Below are 15,696 nucleotides of genomic sequence, written 5' to 3'. Positions count from 1 at the left end.
ATGTAAAAGTATTAGAACTTCGTTTTTATATGTACTAGTACTACATATGATATTTGTGCAACGCACGAATTTTTGTATGAATGTGAAAAAATATGTTAAAAATGAAACTTTATATATTTAGAGTTTATTATAAATGATTAATAAAAAATGACATTTTTAAGATATATTAAATATAATATATGTCATCAATATTATATTTAATAATATTATCAAAATAATTATTAATTATATTTAATAAATATAAAAAATGCAACAAATAGTATTATTTAATATTTGTGTGAAAAAAACATTAATAATATTATTATTACTCTTGGTCAAGTCTAGATATACATATAATTGATGAGAGCGCTTCATGAAACATTTAATAGCAGTAAATTTGGCGAGAAGGGATAGTGAATAATAATTAAATTCATTGCCCTATATGTCAGCTTTCATAATTCATATTTAAATATGTTGTTTAATTCTAGACACTGTCATGGCACATGTTCTTTTCACGCCAACTATGATATGCGTGGACAATTTTAAATGTGAAATTAATCACTAATTGCCCATATCTGAAACCTGGCTAGAAAGTATTCTATTTGAATTCATAAAAAAAATTGGTACAATTAATTCAATAGGTGTTCTTTCCAATCTACTCATACTGGTTGTCAACTATTCTTCCAAAATATTTAGCAAAAAAAACTATTCTTCCAAAATTAATTAAACTCCGTGCCATTGTCATCACTCCTTGCAAAAATTAACTAATGATTTCGGCTATGATTAATTCTAACTGTGAAATGTGTTTTCTTTCCTTTTAAGTTCTGTTTGCTTACAGCAATTTCTCTTTTTGAATTGGTGTGCTAATTAATTTATTAAATTCTTGAAACTAAAAAAAAAACATAAAATAGATTAATGAAAAACCTTATTACAAATGAAAAATGAAAATTTAATCAAATATGAACAACGAGATCTTCAAAAATTGAACTAAAAGCTTTGAATAGTATTGCAAAGTCGCAACATGTTTTCGGACCCTGTCGTGTTTAAGGGAAGAGAGAGAGTTGTTGTTGTTGTTATTAATAATAATATCTTTGTCGTCGAGGTCGAGGAGGTAAGAGAAGGGAGAGATTGGGGTTCCATGGAAATTGGAAACCCTAATTGAATTGGAATTGTGTTATTTTCACTTCTTTTCTTTATTTTTTCTTGGGAAAACAACTACTCGCCTTTAATCAAATTGAATGTGTTGTGTTACTTTCATTTCTTAATTATTTTTTTAGAAGCAATGCAAAACAATAAAATAGCTCAAATTCTTTATGATACAGGTTAAGAAAAAGAAAGATAAAATATTTTTTATTAAAATGCATAAAAACGTATTCTCTTGCAATTTTTAGATGCACTTTCATATGATATTTAATAAAATATATTTTTTTAATCATTTAATCAGTATCCTTAGAATAAAGACACAAGTTAACAAGATACATTTTGTATTTAATCACTTAAGTTTTATGATATGATGTAAAAATATTATAATAATTTATTTGTTCGAGTAGAAAATAAAGAAGAGAAAATAAAATACAATTTAAATAAAAACTTGAAAAATTATATTTTATTTCTAGAGCTTACTTTCTTATTTTAGTTTTTCATCGATTTCTCTTCAATAAAACATTGTAAACTGTTATATTTCCAAAACGTATAGTACTATTTATTTTCTTTCTGTCTATCTACATAATATAATATATATGATGAAATAATGTTAAGTAAAAGTAATACAATAATTTAGAAGTGCTTAATTTTTATATTTTTAACAATTTTTAGGTTATTCAATTGCCTTATTTTATCTATGTTTATATTACTGATAAAAAAAATATGTACCAAACATTTGTTGACACAAATGATGGTAATATTTTTTAAAATTGAACCCATAAAAACATTAGTTCAAGAATGAATGGTTCAATCTAGATCGAATCGATTTTAATAAAATATTTTTTTAATACAATGTTTCATTAATATTGAACAAAAAATAACAATATATATTAAATTGATAACAATAAAAAGTAAATTTCACTTAAAAGTGTGATAAGTTATAATATTTCTTTTTTTAAACCAAAATTACGTCGTTTTGAAAGTTTTTTTTTTAAAAAGAACAGTCTTAAGAGAAATTAGTTAACCCATCGATTTTCGACCAATTTTGAATCAGTTTAAGGACGTATCAATTTTTAGGAAGTGTTGAAACAAATACATGACCAATTTTTGGTCGAATTGGCTCGTCCGATTTTCAAAACAGTGAGTGATACTGACTTTGTATTTTAATTAAGTGGTCAAGAGTTTAAATCCTAATTAATATATGTGTGCCTCAAGGTCTCCAAAGTAGATTTATTATTACTTTTTGCAGAACAACTTCATTGATATCATGGTTAACAAAAATTTGTTTATATTATAAATTTCTAGTTGTAATGTCACGTGTCAACCTAGCTTGGCACCAAAAACAAATGTCAACGTAGTAACTGCCAAAAAATAATGAAAATGTTAACCAACGATGGGGCTGATGCTAGGTGCACTCAGCATTTTTACTGGTGCACCCAACACTTATTGGGAAAAGACTTAAATATCCCTGCCATATTTTTAAAAAAATTTGTGCACCCAACAGTTTCTTTTTCCGTTCGTGCTGTGTCTTTTTCGCTTCTTCTTCCTTTTGCGACTACAACTTCCTCTTCTGTGCGTTCTTTGGCTGTCAGCGTGCTTGTTGAGCCTGTTCTTCTACTGTGCGTTGTTGTTCAGCATTGTTGGTGGCGTGTTGGTGGTGCTCTTCACCTCGACTGTGCGCGTTCTTCTTCTGTTCATGCTGCTCCATCGACGTCGAGGTAAGCCTCTTCTTCCATTGTTCTTCTCCCTTGCGTTTGTGCTTCCATGTTTGTTGGTGTAGTGTAGTTTGTAGGGATGTAGTTGATCTGCATAGAGATTTAGGTCATCTACAGTAGAGGTAGTTTAGGATTTAGATGATCCGCTAATGGAATGAGATGATTCGTAATGTGTTTTGATCCGCAAGAAGCATACAGATCAACTTGATCCGTAAGCTTGTTGCGGATCAACTTGATCCGCAAGAAGCTTAAGGATCAACTTGATCCGTATACTTAATACCAACATATGGATCAATTTGATCAGTATCAACCTTACGGATCAACTTAATTCGTACGATTTATGGACCACCCTCATGCACACCCAGCACAAATGCATACCTCGTATGTCGCCGACGATGAACCAACCACTGCAACAATGAACATTGACACCTCACCTTCACTGAAGCTAACCGATAGCAAGAAAACAAAGAAAATACGGCAAAGCACTACGGACCCAAGAGAGAAAATGAAGAAGAAGCGCTGCACAAAAATGGTTGGGACAATTTTTTTTTAAAAAAAAGAAAAAAAAAACAGCTTTTAAAATGAGAAGGAAGGACAGGGATAATTTTGACATTTTTAAAAAATGTTGGGTGTACCAGCAATAATGGTAAATGCACCTAGCATCAGCCCAACAATGATAATGGTAGTCGATCTTGCACAGATACCATATTATGGTTATATATATATCAGGGATGTTCTAATTTGTTAGAAAGATTGTTATTTATTATTTTTCCCGGTTGTTGCCTAAATACTAATTTTTAATTATAATATTAATAATTTTAATTAGCTTTAAAAAAATAATTACAACTTATATCCGTTCTTTATCTTCAGCACCAAGCCACACAAAGAAGATAAAATTATATTCTAAGCAATTGAATAGGTTGACTCCACAAATTGAGAATTACTTGTTATATGCAACTTAGAATTTTTTTCAATAATATTACCTTTGACTTTTAGCGCGCACCATTAAATATAATTAGAAAAAAAAAAAAGCAACACAATCAAGGTAGTATTTGGTACATTCCCACCACGGTCATTGCTAGATGCAAATAAAATTCATAGGCATAAAAAAAAAACTTCTTGAGTTGAATGACTCTTTTTTTTTCCAACCATATTCGCTGCCTCTGTCGATAGCCGATAGGTAAGTGTAATTAATATTTGTGGATTAAATACTACATAAAACCTAAAATCGATCTCAATGCATTAGACGTATAATCTTTTTTTGCTTATATGTTATTAAATTTGTCTAGTTTTATTCAATATAAAATTATTTATTCAAAATTGACATTTAATTTTCAATTTCTTTTGATACCTTTCATCTCGATCATTTGCTTCCTTTTATGTGTTAAAAGGAGTTAATCCAGCTCATTTAGATTGGCCCAACATAAGTTGCTCAAAAGATGAACTAACTCAATCCTCAGTGAATTGTTTAGCATAGGTGAACTTCCCACTAACTTCATTTTAGTTATCAAAAACAACAGAATAAAATATGATAAAGGAATTACTACAGTAATCAGTAAAAATAATATAAAATGTGATTTTTTTACAAAAGAATAAAATATGATAAAGGAATTACTTTGATCCTATATTTAAGGAATTAAAATCTCTTCAACGCATAGCTCATGTTAATAAAATTATAATAACAAATATTTTAACCTGTGGTACACTGCACACAGAATAAATATTTATTTTATGCAAATAAAATTTATAATATACAGTAAATAAATACTTTTAAATATTTAAATTATATTGTAATTAAAATATGTAATAAAAACGAACAGTAAATCATATTCAGATTTATTATAAATATTTTAATTATAATGATGGTATATTAATAATATAAAATTTAATCATAAATGATTATATATAATAAATTTATTGATTTTTATAAAATTATATTAAATTTGGTTGGAGCCAAAATTGTGATAAGGTACGTTTTTAAAACCTTGATGATTATGAGTGTTTTATATTGACATAATGGACCTATCTTGGACCGATATTCTAGATTCAAACTTAAACTTAATAGGCTATTGTATTATGCATCTTTCATTACATTTTTAAAAAGTTCATTTTAAAATATAAATTTATATTTTGAAATGAATTTTTTGAAATATAATAAGAAGTGTGAAACTAATAAAGTAAACATGCGGATGCAAACAGAGATAATATGAACAGCCAATCACCCCTAAATTGATGACATTAGTATAGTGTCAAAGTGCCTAACATTGGATGACAGACAAATTATTACAAAAAAAAAAAAAAATTGTTAGTTTTGATCTTTATATATTTCAAAAGATTAAAACAATTTTTATTATTATTTTGCGGTGATGTGACATGCTTGTAGATAAGCTACCTCACATGCCATATGAGAATGGTTCTTGATATACGTGTATAAGAAATCGTTTAAAAATGATATCAATCAAAACTAACAAAATTTTCAAAAGACTAAAACTAAAGTTTGTTATATTTTATAAATAAGGACTAGACATATTTAACATAGAACTATGTAATGACACAGATAGACCAAATAAATTAATGGAACCTTGGAAAAACGTAATTTTATAATAACTAGATTTATATTTTACACAACACTTTTATATGTATCAAAACCGATGTTAAAAAAAGAAATACAAATCTATACAATAAATAAAAGTAAAATATGTGATGTAAGAGTCGAGAATCAAATTTAAGCTTAGGATGAAGATTGAAGGAAAGTCACAATTGGCCTATTAGATTTAAGGGAGAGTGTTATGAAGAAGTTTCTTATGAATCACTATAAAACAAATAAAAGGAGAGTATGCAATTAATATAAATCTCGCAATCTTTTCTAATTTATTTTTTATAAAGACCTATAGTCCTCGAGATTATGAGTTGGATATTTTAATCCTTAAAGTTACAAGTCCTCTATTAATGTCTAATTTTTAAAAAAAAAATAGTTTTAGTCATTTTCTACTCTCTTTTTTCACCATCATTTTGCACGCAGGAGAATATCCATGGACTTTGTAAAATAAAAAATTAATGGAGGATTTTCAAAATCGTGAAATAAAATGACCGACCTTGTTCAATGGACTATGGTCAGTATATTTTTGCACTCTGTTTGGACCAAAAATAAAGGATCATGTACAAAATGCTCTGGCACTGAGACACCACACCAGCTACTCTGTCGTCATAATTTAGTATGATTTTATCATTCAAAAATCTGCAATGTCAATATACAATGCTACTAACAGAATTTTGTAAAACTAACATAATTGAAAAGTGCCTTAAAAACATAATTGAAAATCAAATTTATAAAATTCGCCCAAACAAACAGGTGCTATATCATTAGAGAATGAAATTGGTTTCGGAAAAAGTAGAAGGCATTTGAAGAGATAAAAGGAAGAACATTGCACAAATAGATATTTTTTTAAGAGTAAGAAATGAACACAATATTAAAGAGTTTACAATACTCATATACTTTCCTTAACTAACCAAGTTAGACCCTATTAGTGCACAAAATGGAATTTGAAATATACTTATCAAACAAATTAAGGGTAAAGAATCTCAAGGACAACTTCACTACATATGAATCAAAGATTGTTGTTTATATGGACCATTTACAATTCACAACTTTCTATTGATGAAGAAATTAATAATTAATAGTATATATCAGATGACAATGCACATTAAGTTTGTAGAAAAGAACCTAAATTTGATCTCACTAAATATACTTTTGAAAATAAATAAATAATTTTAAATATGACTAAACTTCAAATATTAAATATTTTTATTCTAAAACAATGTTTAAAATTAATACACACAAATTAAGAAGTATTTGCTAAATATAAAATATATATATATATAGCCTTATTTTTTTGTAAAAATTAAATAGTTATTTTGATTTTAAATAGAAATATATGAAAAATGATTAAACTTGAAATAACAAATGATGTGCTTTCATTGAACTCGTATCTTCCCTAAAGCTTGAATTTTATTTTTTTTTATCTAACCTTAACTTTGACGAAGTTTACCAATCTATCTAGGCATATTTTTTGCTCCAAGGTTAAGTCTCAGCCAAAGCATAAAAATTCTATCAAACAAGAACCAGAAAAATTCCAGCACACAATGAACAAAAAACGGAGGGGTAAAACAAAGAGGGGTTAAAAACAACAAAATAGACCAACATGAACAATATGACTAATAATCTAAAGCTGCCAAAGTCAAACAAATATTACTTCAATAACAGAATTATCAGTACTCTAAAATCTAAAAATTACTTCAGGGATCAATCTAGAATAGTGCACAACAACAAACTAAATGGACAATCGATTCACTTGACGAAAAATCAGTTCTGCTACTGCCTACTCGCTTTACAAATATGTTACCCCTCATGTGCCTTGTTAAAACACTTGTTTCAGATTGTTCATAACCAAATCGAAGACCATGTAATTCTTCCTAGCATCATATTATCAAATTGAGGACCATGTAATTCTTCCTAGCCTGGGCCTGATTCCTAAGGATGAAACTGTTGGTGGGAAGGAGGCTGTGCCTGGTGCTGGAATAGCTGTGGCGGTGGCTGTGGCGGCTGCTGCTGCTGTTGCTGGAACTGCAGCGAAGGCTGGTGATGGTGGAACTGCGGCAGATGAAATGGAGGATATGTTTGCTGAAATATCGGTGGCTGTGGCGGCAGTTGTTGTGGTGCTAGGTGTTGCTGTGGTGGCTGCTGGGGTGGCTGCTGCAGCTGCTGCTGTGGTGGCTGCTGCTGCTGCTGCACTGGTGGCTGTGGTGGTGGCAGCTCCACTTGATGTGGAAGTGTTTCATCCCTTAGTGGTACATTGAGGTCCATAGTTCCCAGTACTTCTAGCTCTTGAATAGCAGCAATTGCAGTGACTGGACTTTCATGGTTAAAATGAGGCTTAAGCACTGCAAGAGATTCCTTGACTTTTGATTGCTGCAAATTCATGAAACATAGGATCAAATATGACAACTTCAAAAAATGTGATGATAAATAATTGACAATTCAAACCAAAGACTATTTCAACTTACAAAGTGTTCAAGCTTCCTCCTGAGATCTTCATTTGCAGCATTTTGAGAAGTACTAGCAGAAGTTGAACCCTGTCCCACCAAAATAGATGCAATAGAAAATGCAAATAAGAACATAGTATAAAATTTGGAAGAGAAAGAAAAAAGTTAAAATATATTTATTTGTTCTTATTGGTGATGCTCATTTTCAATTTGATTTTAATACAAACAATATTTCAATTTAGTTGAAGAGTTTCCAATTCCATCCTCCCTGTCTATTGATATTACTATTATAGCATCATTTGTTGGGGTTGTAACAGTGGTGTGGGGCCCAAATTAAAAATAAGTGGTATACAATAGAGACCAAAAATACTATATTTCAGGGTCCTTAATCCTTAAACATGACAGTCACTTTCAATTTGATCCCTGTCATTCACAGTAACTTTACTGATCTATTAGTGTTAAAACTTAAAACGGCAACAACCGACAGGGTTGAATTTGAAAACAATTTATGTACAGGACAAATTTGAAAATGAGTGTTATTATGGAGAGACCGTCAAATTATGCAAGCCAAAAAAAGTAGGAAATCTAAAAATGATAAAGAAAATTCAAATACTTTAACAGGAAATGCAAAAGTAGTAACATAATTAGTATATTGGGAACAAAAAGAAAACTAAAAATTATAAAAAAAAAAATAAAATTGTTATAGAGCTCGAACATATTTTTCTATAATCCATAAAGTTCCATTTCTATAAAACTTACAAAGCAAAACAAAAAAGGTAGGGCATCTAAAAGTAATAAAACAATTCAAACATTTAAACATAAAACGCAATAGTTACTGCATTGAGTATACACCGTATAATTAAGAATAAAATCAATTTTAAACATGCACAAACTCAGATAAATAACCAGAGCATACTTTCATAAAAAAAAAAAAAAAACAGAACATACTTTTTACTTTATAGTGCATAATTCACTAAATAAATTTTACATGCCATATTAATATTAATCCTACATGCTGTTAAAAAAATATTAATCCTACAAAAATTTTAACTTGTAGTTTTAACATAAAATTCGCAGGTATGCAACAGACATTACTACAAAATATTTTCATTTACTTACTATTGTCACCTCCAATTCCAAAGACAAAGTTCACTGAAGAGATTTTTCTAAGAAAACAAAACTTTTAATTTCTTTTTAAACTTTCGGTGCATAAAGCCACGGTTTTATTCATATGGTCCATTGGCAATGCAGGGGAGCTATACCAAAACAGTTAAGAAAAAGTGAATAACTGAATAAGAACTGTTTCTATAAAATAAAAAGGCAAAAAAAGTAGGACATGCAATAATAAGCTTAAAAAAATTGACTAAAAACACAGAAATTGATGTAATAGCTTTAAAAACTTTATTACATACTTAGGAATAAAAAAAATTAAATCATAAAAGGATTTTAATATAGAACTTGTGCATATAATTTTATATAATCCATAAATATCCTTTTACAGGAACTCGTGTTAAATACTGCATGCCCCAATATTCTTTCAAAGTATACTTACTGTTTAAACATAAACTCACAGCTTACAACAAAAGCTCCTATTATCTAAGTCCATAATTCACTCGTTAAATTTCACAAGTCACAATAGGTCTACAAATTAAACATGCAGTTTAAACATTAAACTCAAGTATTTTCAACAGAAATTATAATTTATAAACCAATATTTACAAAGCATTATAATTTGTTTCCTGGTAAATATCCCCCAGCTAAAAATGGAAAAAGAAAAAGATTTATTAAAGTCAAAGAGGATAATATAATAAATACTATTTTTGCAATCAATCTAGTACAGATTGTAAAGTATCCAAGTACAAAAGATTTTCAAGTATAAACAAACACACCACACACACACATACCAAAAAAAAAAAAAAACAAATTTTTCTACCCAAAAGTTCATAAAAATGATTTTAAATTATACAAAGATTTTAATATTGAATTTGTACATAAAAATTTGTATGATCTATAAAATTTCTTTGTCAGACACTCATTAAATTCTACATATGACAATAGTCCTTCAAAGTATACTCAACAATTTAAACATTAACTCACAGCTTTTAAGCAGACATCACAATAAAAATTCTTATTTTCAAAGTGCATAATTCACTCATGTTAACTTCCACATGTCAAACTATTATCACAAATATTAAACTTGCAGGTTAAACATAAAATTCACATATTCACATATTTTCAACAGATATTACCACAAAAATTTCAGTTATTAACCTAACATCACCTCAAACCAAGGATACCAAAACAAATAAAATAAAACATTTTTCTTTGAAAAAACTCAAGCACATTAAGTCACTCTGTTTTACACATGTCCAGGGTAATGCAATAAGCAATATAACAACATACAAAGAGGATCGAATAAATAATTAAAAAAATTATGAAAAAAAAAAAACATTTGTAACTTACATTGCCCAATATATTTTTCTTAATTTATAACCCAATCCAAGTAAATATCCCCCAACTAAAATGGAAAAGAAAAAAATATATATATTAAAGTTAAAGAGGAGAACATAATAAATACTATTTTCACAATCAAACTAGTACATATTTCAAAGTATCCAAGTATAAAAGATTTTAAAGTATCCACACACACAAAAAGAAACTACTGCTAATAAGTTCATAATCATGCCTTAAGCTTACAAAGAAGAAAAACAGAACGCATAAATGATGCCTCAAAGAATCAGAATTTTAATGAAGATATAACTTGAAATAAAATTATATATAATCCATAAAGTTTCTTTCTCAAATACTCAATGTCAAATTCTGCATATCACAATTGTCCTTCAAAGTGTACTTTCAGTTTTTTTTTTTTGCTCAGCAGTGTACTTTCAGTTCTTTTTTTTTTTGCTCAGCAGTGTACTTTCAGTTTAAACACAAACTCAGCTTTTCAGCATACATTACTACAAAAGTTCCTATTTTCAAAGTGCATAATTCGCTAAAAGTTATAATAAAACCTTTTTTTCTCTGAAAAATCAATGGCACATAAAGCCAAACTGTTTTAATCACATATGATCCACATAATGCAGTCAGCATTATTAAAACAGATAAAAGATGCAATGAAATCTTTTTTAAGAAATATTTAAAAACAAAAACAACTGTAATATACATAGCCCAATTTTTGGATACTTTAAAGTCGAACAAGTATGACATAATAAAACTATTTTCCCAATCAATCTTTCAGCAACAAAATAATACTACCAATAAGTTCGTAAAACAGACATTACGCTTATAAAGAAAAACAACAAAAAGCATAAATTGTGTGCCTCTTAAGAACAAAAACAATTTTAATCATAAAAAGATTTTAAAATAGAACCTGCAATAAAATTTTATGTACATAAAATCACTTTTGTCAGACACTCGTCTTAAATTCTGCACATCACAATAGTCCTTCTAAACAAACAACCTCACAGTTCAAACAGAATTCCACACATATTCATCACACATTATTACTACAAAAGCCTTATATTCAAAGTGCATAATTCACTCATGATAAATTCCACAGTTCACAATAACTCCACAAATTAAACTGGCAGTTTAAACATAAAATTCACATAATGTTCAACAGAATTTACCACAATACTCTCAGCTATTCACTCGTCATCAACTCAAACCAAAGATACCCCAAAAAATAGAATAAAACCATTTTATATGTGGAAAAAAACTGACACATAAAGCCACAATGGTTTTAGTCATATGCTCCACGGTATAGCAAATAAGTAATGTAACAACAGACAAAGGGGATCTAATAAAAGTTTTTAAAAAATAATTGAAAAAAAAAAAACATTTGTAATTTACATAACCCAATATACTTTTGAAAACTTATATACTAATATTTATAAGGCATCACAATTCCACTCCAAGTAATGTCCCCAAATAAAAATTAAAGAGATGTATATTAAAGTCACAGAGGATAGGATAATCAATAAAACAATAAATGCTATTTATGCACTCAATCTTTAGTACATAGTTTAAAGCAGTCACGTACAAAATAGTTTAAAGCATCCATACGCACACATGAAAAAAAAAAAACATAATCACACACCAAAATCACACAGATAAAAAAAAAAAAAAAGACACATTAACAAATTGTTAGTAGTCAACAGAGAAAATATGTATACTACCTTTTTCGGACGACCCACGGGCCTTGCCCCTGGTTTTCTGGGCTGTGCAGGCAATTCACCACGCCCTCTCCCTCGTCCTCTTCCGCCGCCACCGCGCCCACGGCCCCGTCCCCTGCCTCGGCCCGCAGCAATCATCTCGTCAGCATATTTCTTCGGCCGTCCACGGGCTCTTGGTCCGAGAGCCGCGTCAGCATCAACCGGCGCAGTTTCAGCTGATGCTGCCACGTGCTCTGTATCCACGGAAGCGGCAGATACAGCCGGAGCAAAGGGAATGAGAGTGGGCTGCGACTGATTCTTGGGCGGGCGGCCTGGACGTCTCTTGGGCCCAGCAGAAGCAGAAACATCTGTTGTGGTTGCCTTGGGAGGACGGCCCGGCTTTTTTCCAGAGCCGGGAGGACGGCCCCTCTTGGTCAGGCCCGCTCCTAAGATGCCACTCTTCTTCGGACGACCTCGCTTCTTGCCACTGCCTTCCGCTTGCACGGGCTCGTCTGCAAGCCCAAGCGCAGCCCAGACCGGCTCGGCATTCTGCTGAACCTCCCCCCTGACAGTGTCCTGAGGCAGAGGCGAGTTCTGAACTGGATTTTGGGCCTTGCGAGGCCGACCTCTGGGCCTCGGAGTCGTCGTGATGGCAACAACAGCAGCCGGCACTGCTGATGTCCCTTGTGTGGGTGCAGGTCCAGGAACAGACACGGGCACAGATCTAGGAAGGGCGTAAGATTTTTTTACCATTTGGAGCAATCCCCTACTCTTCAAGTGATTCAAGTGCTGAGTCAACAAGTCTGAGTGATTCGGTGGAAGCTGCGTATACACTTGCTCAATATACTTCGCTATTGCCCTCTTGCTAGAACCGTCTTTCTCCTTCAGCGCCTCGATTGCCGTGTATATCATCTTCACCACACAAAAAGAAAACAAACGCAGTGAGGGTGAGAGAGTGAGTTAACTAGATTTGAAAAAAAAAAACAGAGGAATGATAAAAAAAAGGGTTTTCTGAAATTTACCTCGGCGTAGGGTGGGTGGTTAGAAGGTGGTTCGGGAATGGGTGGTGGAAGGTGGTCGTTGGGTTCGGCGGGGAAGGGGACGGCGGTGGCAGGCGGAGCTGGCGGTGGAGAGATCGAGGAAGGCTCCATCGTAGAGAGAGAAAGGGTAGATTCGAAAATTGGGAATTGGATTGGATTTACGGTATATATCGAGAAAGAGATGGAGAGAGAGAGTCTTAATATAATTGAGTCAGAGAGAGAGAGAGGGGTGGGGGTGGTTTTGTAAAATGAGGTGTGTGTGGTGGAAAATTATAATAATCAAGGGTGATGAGTGATGAGTTGATGATGACGGTCACGATTGAAGGATTGGGTTGAAATGGAAACATCTGCGCCGTTCATTTCACCACTTTCCCTTTGCTTAGATACCTGACGTGGACTCCATCTGTCTCTTCTCATTCTTTTATCCATTTTCTACAATTTTTCCTCACTCCCCTCGCTTTGCTGTTTGGGGTTTGCATTTCTGCCCCTTCGCTTTTCCCTTTTCAACATCCCCCCCTTTTTTGAGGAGTATTCCCCCCCTGTGCTTAACATTTATGAAAAAATCATTTTAAGAAAAAGATATTTCTTCTAACCTATTTTTTTTAATATTTAATATATTTTGACAAATAAAATAAGATAATCGATTCATACTTTAGGTTTTTTAAAAAAAATTATGTGTTTTTTAATTACATTTCACTTTTTTCATATTAATTTGATTCTATTCCATTTTTATTTTTTTAGTCTACAATAAATGATTAAAACATATATGAATAAAAAAAGGTCTCTATTGTACATATCCCCCTATGCCTAACATTTGAGAAGAAGAAAAAACTATTTTGATTAAGAAGAAAATTTCTTCTGGTTTATTTTGTTTTAACATTTAAGATTTTGACCAATAACTTAAGAAATTTAATTAATATTTTAGATTTTATTAAAATTATGTATTTGTTAATATATTTTAGATTTCTATTTTCAACATTTTAGATTTTATTCTGAATAAAGGATTGAGATTATATGAATAAGAAAAAAATATCTTATTAATATTATGAAATAACAATTAATTAAAATGAAACAAAAAAAAACTACTATAATATCAAACAAAATGAGATGGAGAAGCTATTTTCAACATTTAAACGTGGAGTTGGACATTTGTTATGTTTACTTGCTACTGTATTTTCGTGGAAAATAATTTTTTTATGAACTTCGATAAAATAGATTTTGCATGAATCGGTGAAAGTAAGTGTTTAATCCATCTTTAGCTAGAATAGAACCTAACAACAGTCTAATTTATTGTGTTCAGATATGATCTACTTGTATGATCACGTTTTATGTTTTAATAGATCATTTAGGGAGTACTTAATATTGAGATTTTTTCAGTTTCTCATAAATCATAAACTGAAAAGGTTAGATTTTTATTGATATGATTTTCTTGAAAGTGTTTTTTATGGAAAATTAATATTTTAAAGAATATTTATAAAATACTCCTGGTATGTTTCTTGATAAAACATGGTCATTAACGAGAGTAAGAATTTAAGATCTTTATGAAGTTGAGAAAATGTTAAATATATGTATAATAAAATTCTTCCAAACTTTATAATATACCAAACAAAATTAATATTTTCAACGATTATATTTTGCTTGATTTTAGGAAAATACAATTCCTGGGAAAATTCTAAACACTTACTACTGTACGTAGTACATTTTACCAATAAAAAGAACTATCAATGGATCAATTATGAACTGAAAATCATAAGAGTTGCAATGTAAACACTAAAAGTTTACATTTATGGTCAGTATCATAGCTTGTCATTAAATAAGTGTTAAATAAATCATTAATCCAATCTCGTACTCATTATGTTGAAACGAAAAGCGGTAGATTGTTATTTTATTTAGGTAAAATTATATTTTTATCCTTCAATTTATTTTGAGTTTCAGATTTGATTTTCCAGTGATTTAATTTACGAATTGGATCCTCCTATTTTGTAAAATTATGCAATGTTGGTCCCCAGACCGTCACAATTGGACGTTGACGGTTAGCAAGCGACGTTGACGGTTGCGTGTCACTTTCTTATTGAATAATGCTATCATGTGTCACTATTTCATCTTTTATGGGGTTGACATCTAATCAAAACTTAATATGTGTCCGTCATCGTCCAATAAGAAAATGACACGTGGCAATTAAAGTCACGGTTAATGTCCAATTATGACATACGGGACCAACATTGCACGATTTTACAAAATAGGAGGACTCAATTCGTGAATTGAATTGTTGGAAGACTAAATCCAAAATTAAATATAGACTGTGGGACAAAAAATACAATTTTATCTTTTTATTTATTTTGCTTGAGGAGTTCTATTTAATATTTTTTAATTCATATAGGGATGGGGTTGTTGAAAAATTAGGATAAAAACAAGTAATTAGCTTAGTCTAACGGATTTATAGTAAGGAAGTAAAGTAACCTACTAACGTGATGCATTCATTGAAAATTCAAACTTTTGGTTTTGGTTCACCAAAAATTAAAAAGTATTCAAATTTAAAAATAAAAAATAAAAAAACCTAACTTTCCCGCCCTTTTGAAAAAAAAAAGAAAAAAGGAGGCAATGCATATTCATATTTGTTGC

At 30.5% G+C, this 15,696-nt stretch overlaps 1 protein-coding gene across 1 annotated transcript; it reads right to left on the bottom strand.

Annotated features, from left to right (window-relative positions):
* Positions 1–7,075: 7,075 nt before the first annotated feature.
* Positions 7,076–13,317, bottom strand: LOC100788215 (atrophin-1). The gene is made up of 4 exons (XM_026123808.2): positions 13,057–13,317; positions 12,059–12,946; positions 7,902–7,970; positions 7,076–7,806 (listed from the first exon to the last, which is right to left on the bottom strand). The coding sequence occupies exons 1-4, from the start codon at positions 13,183–13,185 to the stop codon at positions 7,369–7,371; spliced, it is 1,524 nt and encodes a 507-aa protein (XP_025979593.2). The 5' UTR covers positions 13,186–13,317; the 3' UTR covers positions 7,076–7,368.
* Positions 13,318–15,696: the final 2,379 nt, after the last annotated feature.

This window comes from Glycine max, chromosome 9, assembly GCF_000004515.6.
Source record: "Glycine max cultivar Williams 82 chromosome 9, Glycine_max_v4.0, whole genome shotgun sequence".
Lineage (NCBI taxonomy): Eukaryota > Viridiplantae > Streptophyta > Magnoliopsida > Fabales > Fabaceae > Glycine > Glycine max.
The sequence above is the reverse complement of the archived record's forward strand: the minus strand, read 5'-3'. Positions and strand labels throughout refer to the sequence as shown.